Raw genomic sequence first — 18344 nt, 5'->3', positions numbered from 1 at the left:
TTGGTACAATGTTTAAGTGTGTTTAAAGTTCTAATTTCAAAATTGGCACAAGCATACTTTTCAGATATACTTATAGGTAGTACACTTAATACTTAGTATGCTTAAAGTGTACTTTCACAAATTTAAGTATGTTTGAAATATACTAAAGTATTCTTTTTTTTCACCTGGGTATTCAGGCATTAGATGTGACTTTGAAGGGCCTACTTCATTGTTTCCTTATTTAGACATATAAACAGAAAAAAATGGTTTTCTCCTCTCTATAAGAGGCAAAAACATTGACTAAATTATTTAAAATGCCTCCCAAAAAAAGTAGTCAGTTGTTTAGCTCGGCATGAGGAGGCAGAAAAGGCTCCAGATTGGAGAGGAACGCCCATCCCTGAACCCGAAACAACCACCAGGCGGAAGTGAAAGGAAACGAACTCGGTCAGGAGCTCCAGTCGGCGGCGGAGACATGAGCGCTTCAAGCTTTTATTCCGTTCTGCTGGACATTTCAAATATGCTCAAAGAGGAAAACCTAGAACAACTCAAGTTTCTAGTTCGAGACCACATTGGGAAACAAAAGATGGAAAGGATCAAAACAGGACACCAACTGTTTGAGATTCTGACGGAAAGAGGCCAACTAGGAAAGGACAAAGCAGACTATCTATGTCAGCTTTTGCGGCAGGTCCAGCGAGATGATCTATCCGAGAAGCTAAGCAACTGGGAGGTCCAGCAAGAAGATCCCAAATACGGCTTGAGCTACACCGAGAGAGGTAAAGAAACTTGGAGAGCGCAGTTTCACTTTCTTTCTGTCCTGGTCAGGGTCGGTGTTGCACCTTAATTTATTGAAACACCAGAGGGCGTTGATGGGTAGCTGGGCTGCGATACAACATCTATCAGAAAATGTCTTTAAGTTAAAGCAAAAATCATGAAACCTTTTTCATGTGGCTGACTTTATTGTGAGCCACATGACAACAATATGTCATTTTTACCACAGAATGACATAGCAGGAATAAAAACTTGACATTCTGTTAAAAGGAAAAAATGACCAAACTGGAACTTAAAGGAACTTTGCTGGAATTTCCTTACTGAAGTCATGTTAACACTAGAGATGTGCCGATCAGGTTTTTTCCTGCCAATACCGATACCGATCACCCATGAGGGCTGATCACCGATACCGTTCACCGATACCGATCACATAATTATTATTTATTTATTTATTCTCATAAATACTACCGGTTACATTATGTGGAAATAGGAACCATGAATTCACCTTAATTTAGACAAAAACTTGTTTTTAATAACTTTTTCCAAGAAGAAAAACAGGCATTGTGCAAAAGATAATACTATCTTTAACAAACTGATAACATAGAATATGATAACAATGATAACATAGGCTCTGAAGAGGCTAAATAATGCAAAGAGCCCAAAAAAAAAATCTCTCAACATTGCCAAAAAGTTCAAGTATAAAACTTAACATTCAAAGGCAAATACAGGATCCATTACAATAAACAATCCAGAGTTACTGAATGAAAACTTCCTGATAGCATGGCGGCTAGCTGATTACTACTAGTTCTGAGTGACTGTTTCTGACTGAGCAGAGTAATTATGCAGAGCAAGGAGGAGATCGATTATTGTTTTTAGAGATTAGATAATCTCTAAAAACAATAATCGATCTAACAGATGTCTCATGTTAGGACAGTGAAAGTTTTCTATGTAAAATGTATTTTTTAGGTTAGATTAGCGGTTCTCAACGTGGGCGGTACCGCCGCCCCCAGGAGGCCTTCAGAGGACGGCATCTTTACAAAAGGGGGGCGCTGGGATGCCTTTGGTCGAAGGTAAACTTTACACCTTAATTGCACAACAATGCCAGTTTAGACTTTGAGCAACTTGGTTAAACTGTACTGTGTAACATTAAACCATGCTTGGCTGCAACTGTATCAATGGCAGCTCTTCTATTCAGTGTTTGTTAGCTACTGTTAGCTTCTTGGCGCAGCTATGTTCTCCTGCTACTGGTAGCTAAAATCACGATACCCTCACTGTATCCCTCTGAAAAATGAACCCATTTAAATAAAGAAATAAAGAAATCCCCCCGTTCATTTTATAGCGTTAACACCGGTGCTGTAAGTGGTCCGGTATGAAACGGGGGTGATTGAACAACGGACCGCAGCACTTTTAAATTTCAATAATCAGAATGCAGAAATTGTTTCCGTTATTTTAAAAGGTTTATGTCAGTCTGCCTTTTCCCCATCAATATGCTTCCCGACCGCCCTGCACCTTAGCGGCTTCAAAAAAAAAAAAAAAAAAGACGCGCACATTGCGCAAAACTCTGAAACAGGAGAAGCTGGACATAAAACGGAGCGACGAACTAGATGTGAATTATGGCATAAAAACAGAGAGTCCAACGCTGAACAGTGGAAAAATCAACACATGATGTGAAACACATGTGTTGATTAGGCGGCGCAGCAGGTGATGAGATTACTGATGATGAGCGTCAATAAACGATCAAATAAATCTAGCAACAGGAAAGAAACTCAGTGGACATAGCAATAAACCAAGAGAGGATATAACTCATCAAATAAAACTAAATGGAAATGAATGAACAAAATGCAAGAATAAACTAAGAAACTAAAGTAAATACAGAGGAATAAACTGGTATGACAAGACCTTTCGAGCAATAATTAATACAGAGGACAGAATGGCAAGAATAAACAGACACTATTTCCAGATAAAAGGTAAAATAATATTGTTGAAGTGCCATGGGTTTGTTGAGACCATATCTAATACTGAGAATAAATATATCTTACAGACCATAACAGTAAAGAACTTTATCACTTATTTATGTTTTTAATTAGATTTGATATATTGATTTCTTCAATATTATTTTTCCTGTCAGTGTTAATGTCATGATGCTGATGACTCCATGACACTTTCAATTTGACTCATTAGGATTTGATTAAGAACCAGATTTGTTCTTTGTATTTTCTGTCCAGTAAAACTATTAGTCTATAAATCAATAGACAGGTCTATATAAAGATATAATCCATGTTTCTGTCTCATATTTGTATGGCATTAAAAGGATCTGAAACTTTTATTTTTCCACTGAAAGCTCTGGTTTGCACAATAAATGCCATGTGGGTGAAATTTTATGGTTGATACTCTGATGTACCATTCTCCTGAAGGCAGCACAGAGCTGCACCACCAGAAACCAACAGAAACACTGAAGAAAAGAAGAGTTATGATTAATGTAGTTACAGTTCTATCCATGTTTTAATGTTGCAGAGCTTAGTCGTATGCAAATAGTTCAAAGTTTAAACTGGCATGCTGTACATCTTTTATCTGCTCATTTGTGTAATATTTAACAACTAGAAAATGGCAAAGAATAAGAATATTTTTTCCACTCTGACTGGCCTACCAATTTTAACTTGAATGTTTGTTGCATTTTTCGTAGACGCCTGTGAAAATAATTTCTATTCCCATGGCTTTTTTGTTCTCTGGGAAATTATTTTTGATGATAAATACAGAAACAAGCATAAAAATCAAAACATCTACAATAGTGATTGTTATATTAATGATAAAATAATGGTCAGTGCAAAGTAGCCTGCAAATTCTTTGGTGGGGGGCGGTGAGGGACCTGGATAAGGGCCAGGGGGGCGCTGGGCCAAAAAAGGTTGAGAAACACTGGGTTAGACGCTGCAGCTTTAAACAGATTCGGTGTGAGAGTTCACTACCAGGTGGAGCAGAAGCGGCGCTCCGTCTGTCAAATATTACTACCTGTAGCGCGTAGCAGCGGTTCAACAGCGAGAGCAGAACCAGTGTCTTACATCGCAGCTCAAAGAGTTAAAATAATTTTCCGGGTTATTTGTTTAGCTTTCTGACCGTCATGCTAATCTGGGTGAGTGTTTGTAGCTGTGCGCTGCTTTACCTGCTATCTGATCCTCCATATGTCTTTTTTACTGCAGTTAGCCTCGATGTAGCCAAACTCCGTCAAGTATGGCATTGAATCACACAGGAAGGATGTCAGTATCGGATCTGAACACAGCACAGGTTTGGTTGGGTGGCAACAAAAACATTGGATTTAATTAAAGAAAATAATCATTATTACACTTGCAAATTGGCTTGGGCACAACTTCTAGTTGTAGTATAAGTATTGCTTTCCATTGGAGTTAAATGTGGAAATATAAAGACATAAACTGGGAAGGAATTTGTAGTAACATTACATCAAAGGAAGGGAAAAAATAATAATACGTAGGTGTTACTGTCATATTAATGTATCTTTTAAATAGATTGTGTAAAATCAACTACAGAGCTTTAATGTGTCTTCTTAAATAGTTATTCAAAGTTACAAACCTACTTTTACCCATAATACAGCAGTTAGAGTATACTGTAGTCAACAATTAATCAATATTAGCATTATTATTATTCTTGTCCCTCAAGACAAACTGGACATCGCCACGGAGGTGATCAGAGACAATCTGGGGAGGAACTGGCGCAAACTAGGCCGCAAACTACGACTGGGGGAGACCAAGCTGGACTCCATCGCCACACGGCAGCCCACCGATCTGGAGGAGACCGCCATGGAGCTGCTGAAGGAGTGGAGGAAGATTAGAGGACCTGAGGTCCAAACAAAGGAGCTGATAGCAGCTCTAAGGGACTGTCAGCTCAACCTAACTGCTGATAAAATCCAGGAGAAACTTGAACAGAAGGGATTATCCAGCTCATATTAGACCAGTATCATCTTAGAAGCACGGAGGAAACCTGGGACTTTATGAAATAGATTATATTTGTAGAAATTAACAAAATGATTTTTGTAAACATCTTCTTCCTTACAGTTGTCAAATATTTACAATATACCAGTGTTGCAGCTTCATTTACTGGAACACCAGTGGGTGCTGTTAGGTAGCTGGTTTATATAAAAACATTGTTACCGTTTTTACATAAACATAAATTAATTTCTTGATTTCCAATAAAGATAGGAAACAAAAACGCAAATATTTCTTTTGTTGTAAATTTGCATCCCCATTCAGTAACATAATTCATCAGTTTAGATTAGTCCAGAGAAATGAGCCTTGATCAACAACAAACGGGATGTAAATATGGATGATTTTTCCTTTCCCAACGGCCAAAAAGCATTGAAATGCTATTGCTTCACTAATTTAATAAAGGTTTCAGAAATATCCAACCGTGTTTTGAAGAATCCCCAGTTATCAAACTACAATCCAGTTGACCTCTTTTAGAATTTGGAATCCTGGATCTGATTTCTCAAAGAAACTTAGTCCTCCCAGAAAGCTACTATCTTAGCCTACAAATTCCTGCAAAGGAGTCGCTTCAAACAGATTCAGTCAGATGCCAAGCGACTCTCTGAGACAGGAGCTAACAAAAAACATGCTATTTTAATGAGGATGGAGTGGTTGATCTTGTTGCTAGGCGTGATTGACCCTGTTGCTAGGTGTTTTGACGCTTTTGCTACACCTAGCAAAAGCGTGTAGCTTTTGCTAGGTGTAGCAAAAGCTACACGCTTTTGAAACACAGTTTCTTCTAGAAGAAACACAGTTTCTTCTAGAAACTGTGTTTGGTTGATACACAAAATAAAATAAAAAATGAAATAATGTGCTGCTACTTGGCAGTTGATAATTTATCGATCACACAATCTAGACTGAATTTACAAAAATTGAGTCATGATAATGTATCAATGTCAAATGAATTGAATTTCTACCCAGTATCAGCATGTTTGATCCCACTTTGGAGAGCTCCGAAATGCTGAAAAGCAGCAGATCTGGCTATTTGGAACTACAACCAGGTCTAAATCTTATGTTTCATAACAGCAGAAGCCGAGAGGCCAAAGATGCTTTATCTCAGCTAAAGAAGTGAAAAATAGACAATCATTTTTAACTTTTTTCGCAGAGATAAAGCTTTTTTGGCCCATGGGCTTCTGCTCTCATGAAACATAAGATTTGGACCTGGTTCTAGTTTAAAACAGCCAGATCTGTTGTGTCTCAGCATTTCGGAGCTGTCCCATTCCTAATAAGGCTGAAAATTGAATGTAGAGCTGCGAATTCACGGATTGTCAATTTTTCACTTCTTTCGCTGAGATAAAGCGTTTTTGGCATCCGGGCTACTTTTCTCATGAAACAGAAGATTTAGACCTGGCTCCAGTTTCAAACAGCCAAATCTGTTGCTTCTGAGCATTTAGAAGCTGTTCAACATCTAATAAAGTTGAAAATTGAATGTAGAGCTGCGACTTCTCAGATGGTCCATTTTTAACTTTTTTCGCTGAGATAAAGCTTTTTTGGCTTCTAGGCTTCTTATATCTTCAAACATGTGATTTAGACCTGTTTCCAGTTTGAAACTACCAGATCTATTGCTTCTTAGCATTTTGGAGCTTTCCATTATCTAATATGGCTGAAAATTTAATGTAGAGCTACGAAATCACAATAGTCCATTTTTCACTTATTTCGCTGAGATAAAGCTTTTTTGGCTTCTAGGCTTCTTATATGAAACAGAAGATTTAGACCTGACTAAAGATTAAAACAGCCAGATCTACTGCTACTCAGCATTTCTGAGATGTTCCACATCTAATAAGGCTGAAAATTGAATGTAGTCCATACATATAGTCCATTTTTCACTTTTTTTGCTGAGATAAACCTTTTTTGGCATCTTGGCTTCTGTTATGTTGAGACATAAGTTTTAAACCTGATTCCAGTTCAAAACAGCCAGATCTACTACTTCTCGGCATTTCAGAGCTGTCCAACATCTAATAAGGCTGAAAATTGAATGTAGAGCTGCGACTTCTCAGATTGTCCATTTTTAACTTCTTTCGCTGAGATAAAGCGTTTTTGGCCTATCAGCATGTTCCCTTTTGAAACAGAAGATTTAGACCTGACTAAAGATTAAAACAGCCACATCTACTGCTACTCAGCATTTCTGAGATGTTCCACATCTAATAAGGCTGAAAATTGAATGTAGAGCTGCGAATTTACATATAGTCCATTTTTCACTTTTTTTGCTGAGATAAACCTTTTTTGGCATCTTGGCTTCTGCTATGTTGAGACATAAGTTTTAAACCTGATTCCAGTTCAAAACAGCCATATCTACTACTTCTCGGCATTTCAGAGCTGTCCAACATCTAATAAGGCTGAAAATTGAATGTAGAGCTGCGAATTGACAGATAGTAAATTTTTTACTTCTTTCGCTGAGATAAAGCTTTTTTGGCATCTTGGCTTCAACTCTATTGAAACAAAAGAATTAGACCTGATTCCAGTTTAAAACAGCCAGATATACTGCTTCACAGCATTTCGGGGCTGTCCAACATCTAACTAAACTGAAAATTAATTGTGAGGCTTCGTAAACCCAAGAAGTCCATTTATTTCTTCTTTCACTGAGAAAAATCGATTTTGGCTTTAACTCTATTGAAACATAAGAATTATACTTTATTCCAGTTTTGAAAAGCCAGATATACTGCTTCTCAGTATTTCGGAGCAGCCCAACATCTATCTAAACCGAAAATTAACTGTGGAGCTTCGTAAACCCAAGAAGACCATTTATTACTTCTCTTGCTGAGATAAAGCGTTTTTGGCTTCATTTTTATTGAAACATTCTTATGTCTTATGTTCTTATTCTTACAAGACCTGACTCTCGTTTATAAAAGCCAGATATACTGCTTCACAGCATTTGGAAGCTGTTCAACATCTAACTAAACTGAAAATTAACTCTGGAGCTTCGTAAACCCTAGAGTCCATTTATAACTTCTTTCGCTGAGATAAAGCGATTTTGGCTTCAACTCTATTGAAACATAGGAAGTAGACCTAACTCCACTTTAAAACAGCCAGATATACTGCTTCTCAGCATTTCGGAGCTGTCCAGCATCTAACTAAACTTAAAATTAACTGTGGAGATTCGTAAACCCAAGAAATCCATTTATTACTACTTTCGCTGAGATAAAGCGATTTTGGCTTCAACTCTATTGAAACATAAGAATTAGACCTGATTCCAGTTTAAAACAGCCAGATATACTGCTTCTCTGCATTTCGGAGCTGTCCAACATCTAACTAAACTGAAAATTAACTGTGGAGTTTCGTAAACCCAAGAAATCCATTTATTACTTCTTTCGCTGAGACAAAGCGATTTTGGCTTCAACTTTATCGAAACATAACAATTATACTTGATTCCAGTTTAAAACAGCCAGATATACTGCTTCACAGCATTTCGAAGCTGTCCAACATCTAACTAAACTGAAAATTAACTGTGGAGCTTCGTAAACCCTAGAGTCCATTTATTACTTCTTTCGCTGACATAAAGCGATTTTGGCTTCAACTCTATTGAAACATAAGAATTAGACCTGATTCCAATGTAAAAAAGCCAGACATACTGCTTCACAGCATTTCGTAGCTGTCCAACATCTAACTAAATTGAAAATTAACTGTGGCGCTACGTAAACCCAAGAAGTACATTTTAGACTTCTCTTGCTGAGATAAAGCGATTTTGGCTTCATTTTTATTGAAACATTCTAATGTTTTATGGTCTTATTCTTATATGACCTGAGTCCAGGTTCAAACAGCCAGATATACAGCTTCTCAGCATTTCGGAGCTATCCAACATCTAACTAAACTGAAAATTAACTGTGGAATTTCGTAAACCCAAGAAGTCCATTTAATACTTCTTTCGCTGAGATAAAACGATTGTGGCTTCAACTCTATTGAAACATAAGAATTAGACCTGATTCCAGTTTAAAACAGCCAGGTATACTGATCTCAGCAAGTCGGAGCTGTCCAACATCTAACTAAACTGAAAATTAACTGTGGAGCTTCGTAAACCCAAGAGGTCCATTTATTACTTCTTTCGCGGAGATAAAGCGATTTTGGCTTCAACTCTATTGAAACATAAGAATTAGACCTGATTCCAGTTTAAAACTGTCAGATATATTGCTTCACAGCATTTCGAAGCTGTCCACCATCTAACTAAACTGAAAATTAACTGTGGAGCTTCACAAACCCGAGAAGTCCATTTTTGAATTCTTTCGCTGAGATAAAGCGATTTTGGCTTCAACTCTATTGAAACATAAGAATTTGACCTGATTCCAGTGTACAACAGCTAGATATACTGCTTCTCAGGATTTCGGAGCTGTCCAACATCTAACTAAACTGAAAATTAACTGTGGAGCTTCTTAAACCCAAGAAATCCATTTATTACTTCTATCGCTGAGATAAAGCGATTTTTGCTTCAACTCTATTGAAACATAAGAATTAGACCTGACTCCAGTTTAAAACGGCCAGATATTCTGCTTCTCAGTATTTCGGAGCTGTCCAACATCTATCTAAACTGAAAATTAACTGTGGAGCTCCGTAAACCCAAGAAGACCATTTATTACTTCTCTTGCTGAGATAAAGCGATTGTGGCTTCAACTCTATTGAAACATAAGAATTAAACCTGATTCCATTTTACATCAGCCAGGTATACTGCTTCTCAGTATTTCGGAGCTGTCCAACATCTATCTAAACTGAAAATTAACTGTGGAGCTTCGTAAACCCAAGAAGACCATTTATTACTTCTTTCGCTGAGATAAAGCAATTTTGGCTTCAACTCTATTGAAACATAAGAATTAGACCTGATTCCAGTTTAAAACAGCCAGATGTACTGCTTTTCAGCATTTTGAAGCTGGTCAACATCTGACAAAATTGGAACTTAACTGCGGAGCTTCGTAAACTCAAGAAGTCCATTTATTACTTCTTTCGCTGAGATAAAGCGATTTTGGCTTCAACTCTATTAAAACATAAGAATTAGACCTGATTCCAGTTTAAAACAGCCAGATATACGGCTTTTCAGCATTTTGAAGCTGTTCAAATTCTAACTAAATTGGATTTTAACTGTGGAGATTCGTAAACTCAAGAAGTCCATTTATTACTTCTTTCGCTGAGACAAAGCTATTTTGGCTTCAACTCTATTGGAACATAAGAATTAGACCTGTTTCCAGTGGAAAACAGCCAGGTATACTGCTTCTAAGCATGTCGGAGCTGTCCAACAACTAACTAAATGAAAATTAAGTGTGGAGCTTCGTAAACCCAAGAGGTCCATTTATTACTTCTTTCGCTTAGATAATGCTATATTGGCTTCAACTCTTTTGAAACATAAGAATTAGACCTGATTCTAGTGTAAAACAGCCAGAAATACTGCTTCTCACGTTTTCGGAGCTTTCCAACATCTAACTAAACTGAAAATTATCTGTGTAGTTACGTAAACCCAAGAAGTACATTTAATACTTCTTTCGCAAAGATAAAGCGATTTTGGCTTCAACTCTATTGAAACATTAATATTAGACCTGATTCCAGTTTAAAACTGACATATATTGCTTCACAGCATTTTTAAGCTGTCCACCATCTAACTAAACTGAAAATTAACTGTGGAGCTTCACAAACCCAAAAAGTCAATTTTTGAATTCTTTCGCTGAGATAAAGCGATTGTGGCTTCAACTCTATTCAAACATAAGAAATAGACCTGATTCCAGTGTACAACAGCTACATATACTGCTTATCAGGATTTCGTAGCTATCCAACATCTAACTAAACTGAAAATTAACTGTGGAGCTTCGTAAACCCAAGAAATCCATTTGTTACTTCTTTCGCTGAGACAAAGTGATTTTGGCTTCAACTCTATTGAAACATAAGAATTAGACTTTATTCCAGTTTAAAACAGCCAGGTATACTGCTTCTCAGCATTTTGGAGCTGTCCAACATCTAACTAAACCGAAAGTTAACTGTGGAATTTCGTAAACCCAAGAAGTCCATTTATTGCTTCTTTCGCTGAGATAAAGCGATTTTGGCTTCAACTCTATTGAAACATAAAAATTAGACCTGATTCCAGTGGAAAACAGCAAGATTTACTGCCTCTCAGGATTTCGGAGCTGTCCAACATCTAACTAAATTGAGAATTAACTGTGCTGATACGTAAACGCAGCATGTACATTTATTACTTTTCTTGCTGAGATAAAGCGATTTTGGCTTCATTTTTATTGAAACCTTCTTATGTCTTATGGTCTAATTCTTATAAGACCTCACTCCAGTTTAAAACCGCCAGATATACTGCTTCTCAGCATTTTGAAGCTGTCCAACATCTAAATAAACTGAAAATTAACTGTGGAGCTTCATAAACTCAGAAAGTCCATTTATTACTTCTTTCGCTGAGATAAAGCGATTTTGGCTTCAACTCTATTGAAACATAGGAAGTAGACCTAACTCCACTTTAAAACAGCCAGATATACTGCTTCTCAGCATTTCGGAGCTGTCCAGCATCTAACTAAACTTAAAATTAACTGTGGAGATTCGTAAACCCAAGAAATCCATTTATTACTACTTTCGCTGAGATAAAGCGATTTTGGCTTCAACTCTATTGAAACATAAGAATTAGACCTGATTCCAGTTTAAAACAGCCAGATATACTGCTTCTCTGCATTTCGGAGCTGTCCAACATCTAACTAAACTGAAAATTAACTGTGGAGTTTCGTAAACCCAAGAAATCCATTTATTACTTCTTTCGCTGAGACAAAGCGATTTTGGCTTCAACTTTATCGAAACATAACAATTATACTTGATTCCAGTTTAAAACAGCCAGATATACTGCTTCACAGCATTTCGAAGCTGTCCAACATCTAACTAAACTGAAAATTAACTGTGGAGCTTCGTAAACCCTAGAGTCCATTTATTACTTCTTTCGCTGACATAAAGCGATTTTGGCTTCAACTCTATTGAAACATAAGAATTAGACCTGATTCCAATGTAAAAAAGCCAGACATACTGCTTCACAGCATTTCGTAGCTGTCCAACATCTAACTAAATTGAAAATTAACTGTGGCGCTACGTAAACCCAAGAAGTACATTTTAGACTTCTCTTGCTGAGATAAAACGATTTTGGCTTCATTTTTATTGAAACATTCTAATGTTTTATGGTCTTATTCTTATATGACCTGAGTCCAGGTTCAAACAGCCAGATATACAGCTTCTCAGCATTTCGGAGCTATCCAACATCTAACTAAACTGAAAATTAACTGTGGAATTTCGTAAACCCAAGAAGTCCATTTAAAACTTCTTTCGCTGAGATAAAACGATTGTGGCTTCAACTCTATTGAAACATAAGATTTAGACCTGATTTCAGTTTAAAACAGCCAGGTATACTGATCTCAGCATGTCGGAGCTGTCCAACATCTAACTAAACTGAAAATTAACTGTGGAGCTTCGTAAACCCAAGAGGTCCATTTATTACTTCTTTCGCGGAGATAAAGCGATTTTGGCTTCAACTCTATTGAAACATAAGAATTAGACCTGATTCCAGTTTAAAACTGTCAGATATATTGCTTCACAGCATTTCGAAGCTGTCCACCATCTAACAAAACTGAAAATTAACTGTGGAGCTTCACAAACCCAAGAAGTCCATTTTTGAATTCTTTCGCTGAGATAAAGCGATTTTGGCTTCAACTCTATTGAAACATAAGAATTTGACCTGATTCCAGTGTACAACAGCTAGATATACTGCTTCTCAGGATTTCGGAGCTGTCCAACATCTAACTAAACTGAAAATTAACTGTGGAGCTTCTTAAACCCAAGAAATCCATTTATTACTTCTTTCGCTGAGATAAAGCGATTTTTGCTTCAACTCTATTGAAACATAAGAATTAGACCTGACTCCAGTTTAAAACGGCCAGATATTCTGCTTCTCAGTATTTCGGAGCTGTCCAACATCTATCTAAACTGAAAATTAACTGTGGATCTTCGTAAACCCAAGAAGACCATTTATTACTTCTCTTGCTGAGATAAAGCGATTGTGGCTTCAACTCTATTGAAACATAAGAATTAAACCTGATTCCATTTTACATCAGCCAGGTATACTGCTTCTCAGTATTTCGGAGCTGTCCAACATCTATCTAAACTGAAAATTAACTGTGGAGCTTCGTAAACCCAAGAAGACCATTTATTACTTCTTTCGCTTAGATAATGCTATATTGGCTTCAACTCTTTTGAAACATAAGAATTAGACCTGATTCTAGTGTAAAACAGCCAGAAATACTGCTTCTCACGTTTTCGGAGCTTTCCAACATTTAACTAAACTGAAAATTATCTGTGTAGTTTCGTAAACCCAAGAAGTACATTTAATACTTCTTTCGCAAAGATAAAGCGATTTTGGCTTCAACTCTATTGAAACATTAATATTAGACCAGTTGAAACATTAATATTAGATCAGTTTAAAACTGACATATATTGCTTCACAGCATTTTTAAGCTGTCCACCATCTAACTAAACTGAAAATTAACTGTGGAGCTTCACAAACCCAAAAAGTCAATTTTTGAATTCTTTCGCTGAGATAAAGCGATTTTGGCTTCAACTCTATTCAAACATAAGAAATAGACCTGATTCCAGTGTACAACAGCTACATATACTGCTTCTCAGGATTTCGTAGCTATCCAACATCTAACTAAACTGAAAATTAACTGTGGAGCTTCGTAAACCCAAGAAATCCATTTGTTACTTCTTTCGCTGAGATAAAGTGATTTTGGCTTCAACTCTATTGAAACATAAGAATTAGACTTTATTCCAGTTTAAAACAGCCAGGTATACTGCTTCTCAGCATTTTGGAGCTGTCCAACATCTAACTAAACTGAAAGTTAACTGTGGAATTTCGTAAACCCAAGACATCCATTTATTGCTTCTTTCGCTGAGATAAAGCGATTTTGGCTTCAACTCTATTGAAACATAAAAATTAGACCTGATTCCAGTGGAAAACAGCAAGATTTACTGCCTCTCAGGATTTCGGAGCTGTCCAACATCTAACTAAATTGAGAATTAACTGTGCTGATACGTAAACGCAGCATGTACATTTATTACTTTTCTTGCTGAGATAAAGCGATTTTGGCTTCATTTTTATTGAAACCTTCTTATGTCTTATGGTCTAATTCTTATAAGACCTCACTCCAGTTTAAAACCGCCAGATATACTGCTTCTCAGCATTTTGAAGCTGTCAAACATCTAAATAAACTGAAAATTAACTGTGGAGCTTCATAAACTCAGAAAGTCCATTTATTACTTCTTTCGCTGAGATAAAGCGATTTTGGCTTCAACTCAATTGAAACATAAGAATTAGACCTGATTTCAGTTTAAAACAGCCAGGTATTCCTCTTCTCAGCATGTCGGAGCTGTCCAACATCTAACTAAATGAAAATTAAGCGTGGAGCTTCATAAACCCAAGAGGTCCATTTATTACTTCTTTCGCTTAGATAATGCGATATTGGCTTCAACTCTTTTGAAACATAAGAATTAGACCTGATTCTTGTGTAAAACAGCCAGAAATACTGCTTCTCAGGATTTCCGAGCTGTCCAACATCTAACTGAACTGAAAATTATCTGTGTAGTTTCGGAAACCCAAGAGGTCCATTTATTACTTCTTTCACGGAGATAAAGCGATTTTGGCTTCAACTCTATTGAAACATAAGAATTAGACCTGAGTCCGGTTTCAAACTGACATATATATTGCTTCTCAGTATTTCGGAGCTGTCCAACATTTAACTAAACTGAAAATTAACTGTGGAGATTTGTAAACCCAAGGACTCCATTTATTACTTCTTTCGCTGTGATAAAGCGATTTTGGCTTCAACTCTATTGAAACATAAGAATTAGACCTTAGTCCAGTTTCAAACAGCCAGATATACAGCTTCTCAGAATTTCGGAGCTGTCCAAAATCTAACTAAACTGAAAACTAACTGTGTAGCTTCGTAAACCATAGAAGTCCATTTATTACTTCTTTCGCTGAGATAAAGCGATTTTGGCTTCAATTCTATTGAAACATAAGAATTAGACCTTAGTCTAGTTTCAAACAGCCAGATATACAGCTTCCTAGCATTTCGGAGCTGTCCAACATCTAACTAAACTGAAAACTAACTGTGTAGCTTCGTAAACCAAAGAAGTCCATTTATTACTTCTTTCGCTGAGATAAAGCGATTTTGGCTTCAATTCTATTGAAACATAAGAATTAGACCTTAGTCCAGTTTCAAACAGCCAGATATACAGCTTCCTAGCATTTCAGAGCTGTCCAACTTCTAACTAAACTGAAAATTAACTGTGGAGCTTCGTAAACCAAAGAAGTCCATTTATTACTTCTTTCGCTGAGATAAAGCGATTTTGGCTTCAACTCTATTGAAACATAAGAATTAGACCTGATTCCAGTGTAAAACAGCCAGATATAGTACTTCTCATGATTTCCGGGTTGTCCAACATCTAACTAAACTGACAAATAACTGAGGAGCTTCGTAAACCTAAGAAGTCCATTTATTACTTCTTTCTCTGAGATAAAGCGATTTTGGCTTCAATTCTATTGAAACATAAGAATTAGACCTGATTCCAGTTTCAAGCAGCCAGATATACAGCTTCTCAGCATTTCGGAGCTGTCCAACATCTAACTAAACTGAAAATTAGCAGTGGAGCTTCAAAAACCCAAGAAGGTTATTGTCATGAAACCTGGTATAAGCATGTGAGATCTGTCCAGGTACACGCAGAAAACGGAATAAAGGCCTGAGAAATAACAGTAAACCTTGTATAATGATTTAATGATGATTATGGTTTGTAGCAAGTTTACAATAATAATAATACATGCCAATGAAGGAATGTCTGTAATGTATAATCAAAAATATATGTTCTGTATTTTTAATCAGCTGAATGTTATAATACAGTATGGAAAGTGAGGTTTGAACAACTTGATTGTTGTATAATAAGCATTGATTATTAAAGATTAAAAGATAATGTGTGAGGAAGAAACATACTGAAGTAAAATGTCGACAAAGTAGAACATTGATTATGTTTTGTAAGACAAAAATGACTTAGAAGGAGAAACAGTGGAGAATGAGTCATTTCTGAGCGAGGGCGCGGCAGAATCAGAAACAGATGGTCAATGGAAAGTACCGGGGATGTGGTGGTGAGGTATGAATGAGTCATAGGAGAGTTGGGGAAGGTAGGGACTTTCCACAGACAGTGAGACGCAGTGGGAAGGTTCTACAGTAACGCAGCTCTGCCCCATAGACCGCCCTGCATTGAGAGGGCTTAAAAGCTGGAGCACAGGGGAGGCAAGGGGTTCTTCGTCCGCGGCGCAGAAGAGGAGCCAACAAGAGGAAGCAGGCTAAAGACCAGCAGAGGACTACACCCCGGGACCAAGGGCAGCTCAAAGACTTCACGCCGCCGAGAAGGGACGAGTTCCACCAGCCACCGACCCTGGTTCCAGATCCGACCAGCCCCTCTGCTTCTACCCAACACTCTCAATTCAGTTGCAGCCGACTTGGAAAAGAGACGGAGGTCATTTAACGACAAAGATTCTGCACGTTAGAAGGACAACGTACGGTTTTGCTCCGCTTCTCTTTAGAAAAGAGGACTTTGTTCCGGCTGGACAAAGACTCTGACCAAGGACATCTAAAGATTACAGCTGCCGAGACAAAAGAACCATCGGGTATGAGCTGACCAGCTTCCCCCAAAGCCTCGCTCAGTGAACTTAGTGACACAGGTTAGGGATAGGAATAAGGGTAGGTAGTGATTGATTTTAATTTGATTTTATTATATTTTTACCTCTTTTCATAACCTTTGGGAAATTAACCTGCTTGTCATATGCCCCTGCGAAAGCTTGCTTAATAAAATTATATTCTAAAATTCCAATGAGAATTGTGAACAGTGAGTTTAATTGTGTCTGTCTTAATTATTGTTGGTTCTCCTAAATATGGTAAAGTTAACATATATGATTCTAGAGATAGGGTGGCTTTGTGTTTTCCTCTGCTGAGTGTTAAAATAATGACCCCGGGACTTAAATCTAAGTCACTGAACTTAATCTAGCCGTTAACAAGTGCCCTTATTTTAGGAGAGGAGCTACCGTTAACAGGAGTGGTTGTAGGGGTTACGCAGCTGTGAGGGCTACTCAGCTGATTGTTCCTCAACTGTAAAGGGTCATAACTCCTGGATCGAAGGTAGTCAGGGCTAGACGAGTCCTTTCCGACCCCAGTTTAAACAGATAATTCTCCACAAACTATCTCTAGGGTAAAGACCCGAGTTTGGGGGATTTTCCGGACCTGTTAGACAGAGAACTGGGCAGTAGTGAGTCCGAAGAGTTGTGAGGTGTAGGCGGGACTTACTATTGGGTAGTAACAAACACCATTTATTACTTCTTTGCTGAGATAAAGCTATGTTGGCTTCAACTCTATTGAAACATAAGAATAAGACCTCAGTCCAGTTTCAAACAGCCAGATATACAGCTTCTCAGCATTTCGGAGCTGTCCAACATCTAACTAAACTGAAAATTCACTGTGGAGTTTCGTAAACCAAAGAGGTACATTTATTACTTCTTTCGCTGAGATAAAGCGATGTTGTCTTCAATTCTATTGAAACATAAGAATTAGACTTGATTCCAGTTTCAAACAGCCTGATATACTGCTTCTCAGCATTTCGGAACTCTCCAACATCTAACTAAACTGAAAATTAACTGTGCAGCTTCGTAAACACAAGAAGTCCATTTATTACTTCTGTCGCTGAGATAAAGCGATTTTGGCATTAACTCAATTAAAACATAAGAATAAAACCTGATTCCAGTTTAAAACAGCCAGATATACGGCTTTTCAGCATTTTTAAGCTGTTCAACATCTAACTAAATTGGATTTTAACTGTGGAGCTTCGTAAACCTAAGAAGTCCATTTATTACTTCTTTCTCTGAGATAAAGCGATTTTGGCTTCAATTCTATTAAAACATAAGAATTTGACCCGATTCAAGTTTAAAACAGCCAGATATACTAATTCTCAGCATTTCGGAGCTGTCCACAATCTAAGTAACTGAAAATTAACTTTGGAGCGTAATAAACCAAAGACGTAGGCCTACCTTTATTACTTCTTTCGTTGAGATAAAGGGATTTTGGCTTCAACTCTATTAAAACATAAGAATTAAACCTTATTCCAGTTTAAAACAGCCATATATACGGCTTTTCAGCATTTTGAAGCTGTTCAACATCTAACTAAATAGGAACTTAACTGTGGAGCTTCGTACACTCAAGATGTCCATTTATTACTTCTTTCGCTGAGATAAAGCGATTTTGGCTTCAACTCTATTAAAACATAAGAATTAGACCTGATTCCAGGTTAAAACAGCCAGATGTACTGCTTTTCAGCATTTTGAAGCTGGTCAACATCTAACAAAATTGGAACTTAACTGTGGACCTTCGTAAACACAAGATGTACATTTATTACTTCTTTCACTGAGATAAAGCGATTTTGGCTTCAACTCTATTAAAACATAAGAATTAGACCTGATTCCTGTTTAAACCAGCCAGATATACTGATTTTCAGCATTTCGGAACTGTCCAA

General features: G+C 37.2%; 1 protein-coding gene across 1 annotated transcript; it reads left to right on the top strand.

Annotated features, from left to right (window-relative positions):
- Nucleotides 1-312: 312 nt before the first annotated feature.
- fadd (Fas (tnfrsf6)-associated via death domain) lies at nt 313-16655 on the top strand. Its single transcript, XM_081604415.1, has 2 exons — nt 313-752; nt 4417-16655. The coding sequence occupies exons 1-2, from the start codon at nt 332-334 to the stop codon at nt 4704-4706; spliced, it is 711 nt and encodes a 236-aa protein (XP_081460541.1). The 5' UTR covers nt 313-331; the 3' UTR covers nt 4707-16655.
- Nucleotides 16656-18344: the final 1689 nt, after the last annotated feature.

Source organism: Poecilia reticulata, unplaced genomic scaffold (genome assembly GCF_904066995.2).
Source record: "Poecilia reticulata unplaced genomic scaffold, P_reticulata-male-v2 Scaffold_63, whole genome shotgun sequence".
Lineage (NCBI taxonomy): Eukaryota > Metazoa > Chordata > Actinopteri > Cyprinodontiformes > Poeciliidae > Poecilia > Poecilia reticulata.
This window is presented reverse-complemented; position numbering and strand designations above follow the sequence as displayed.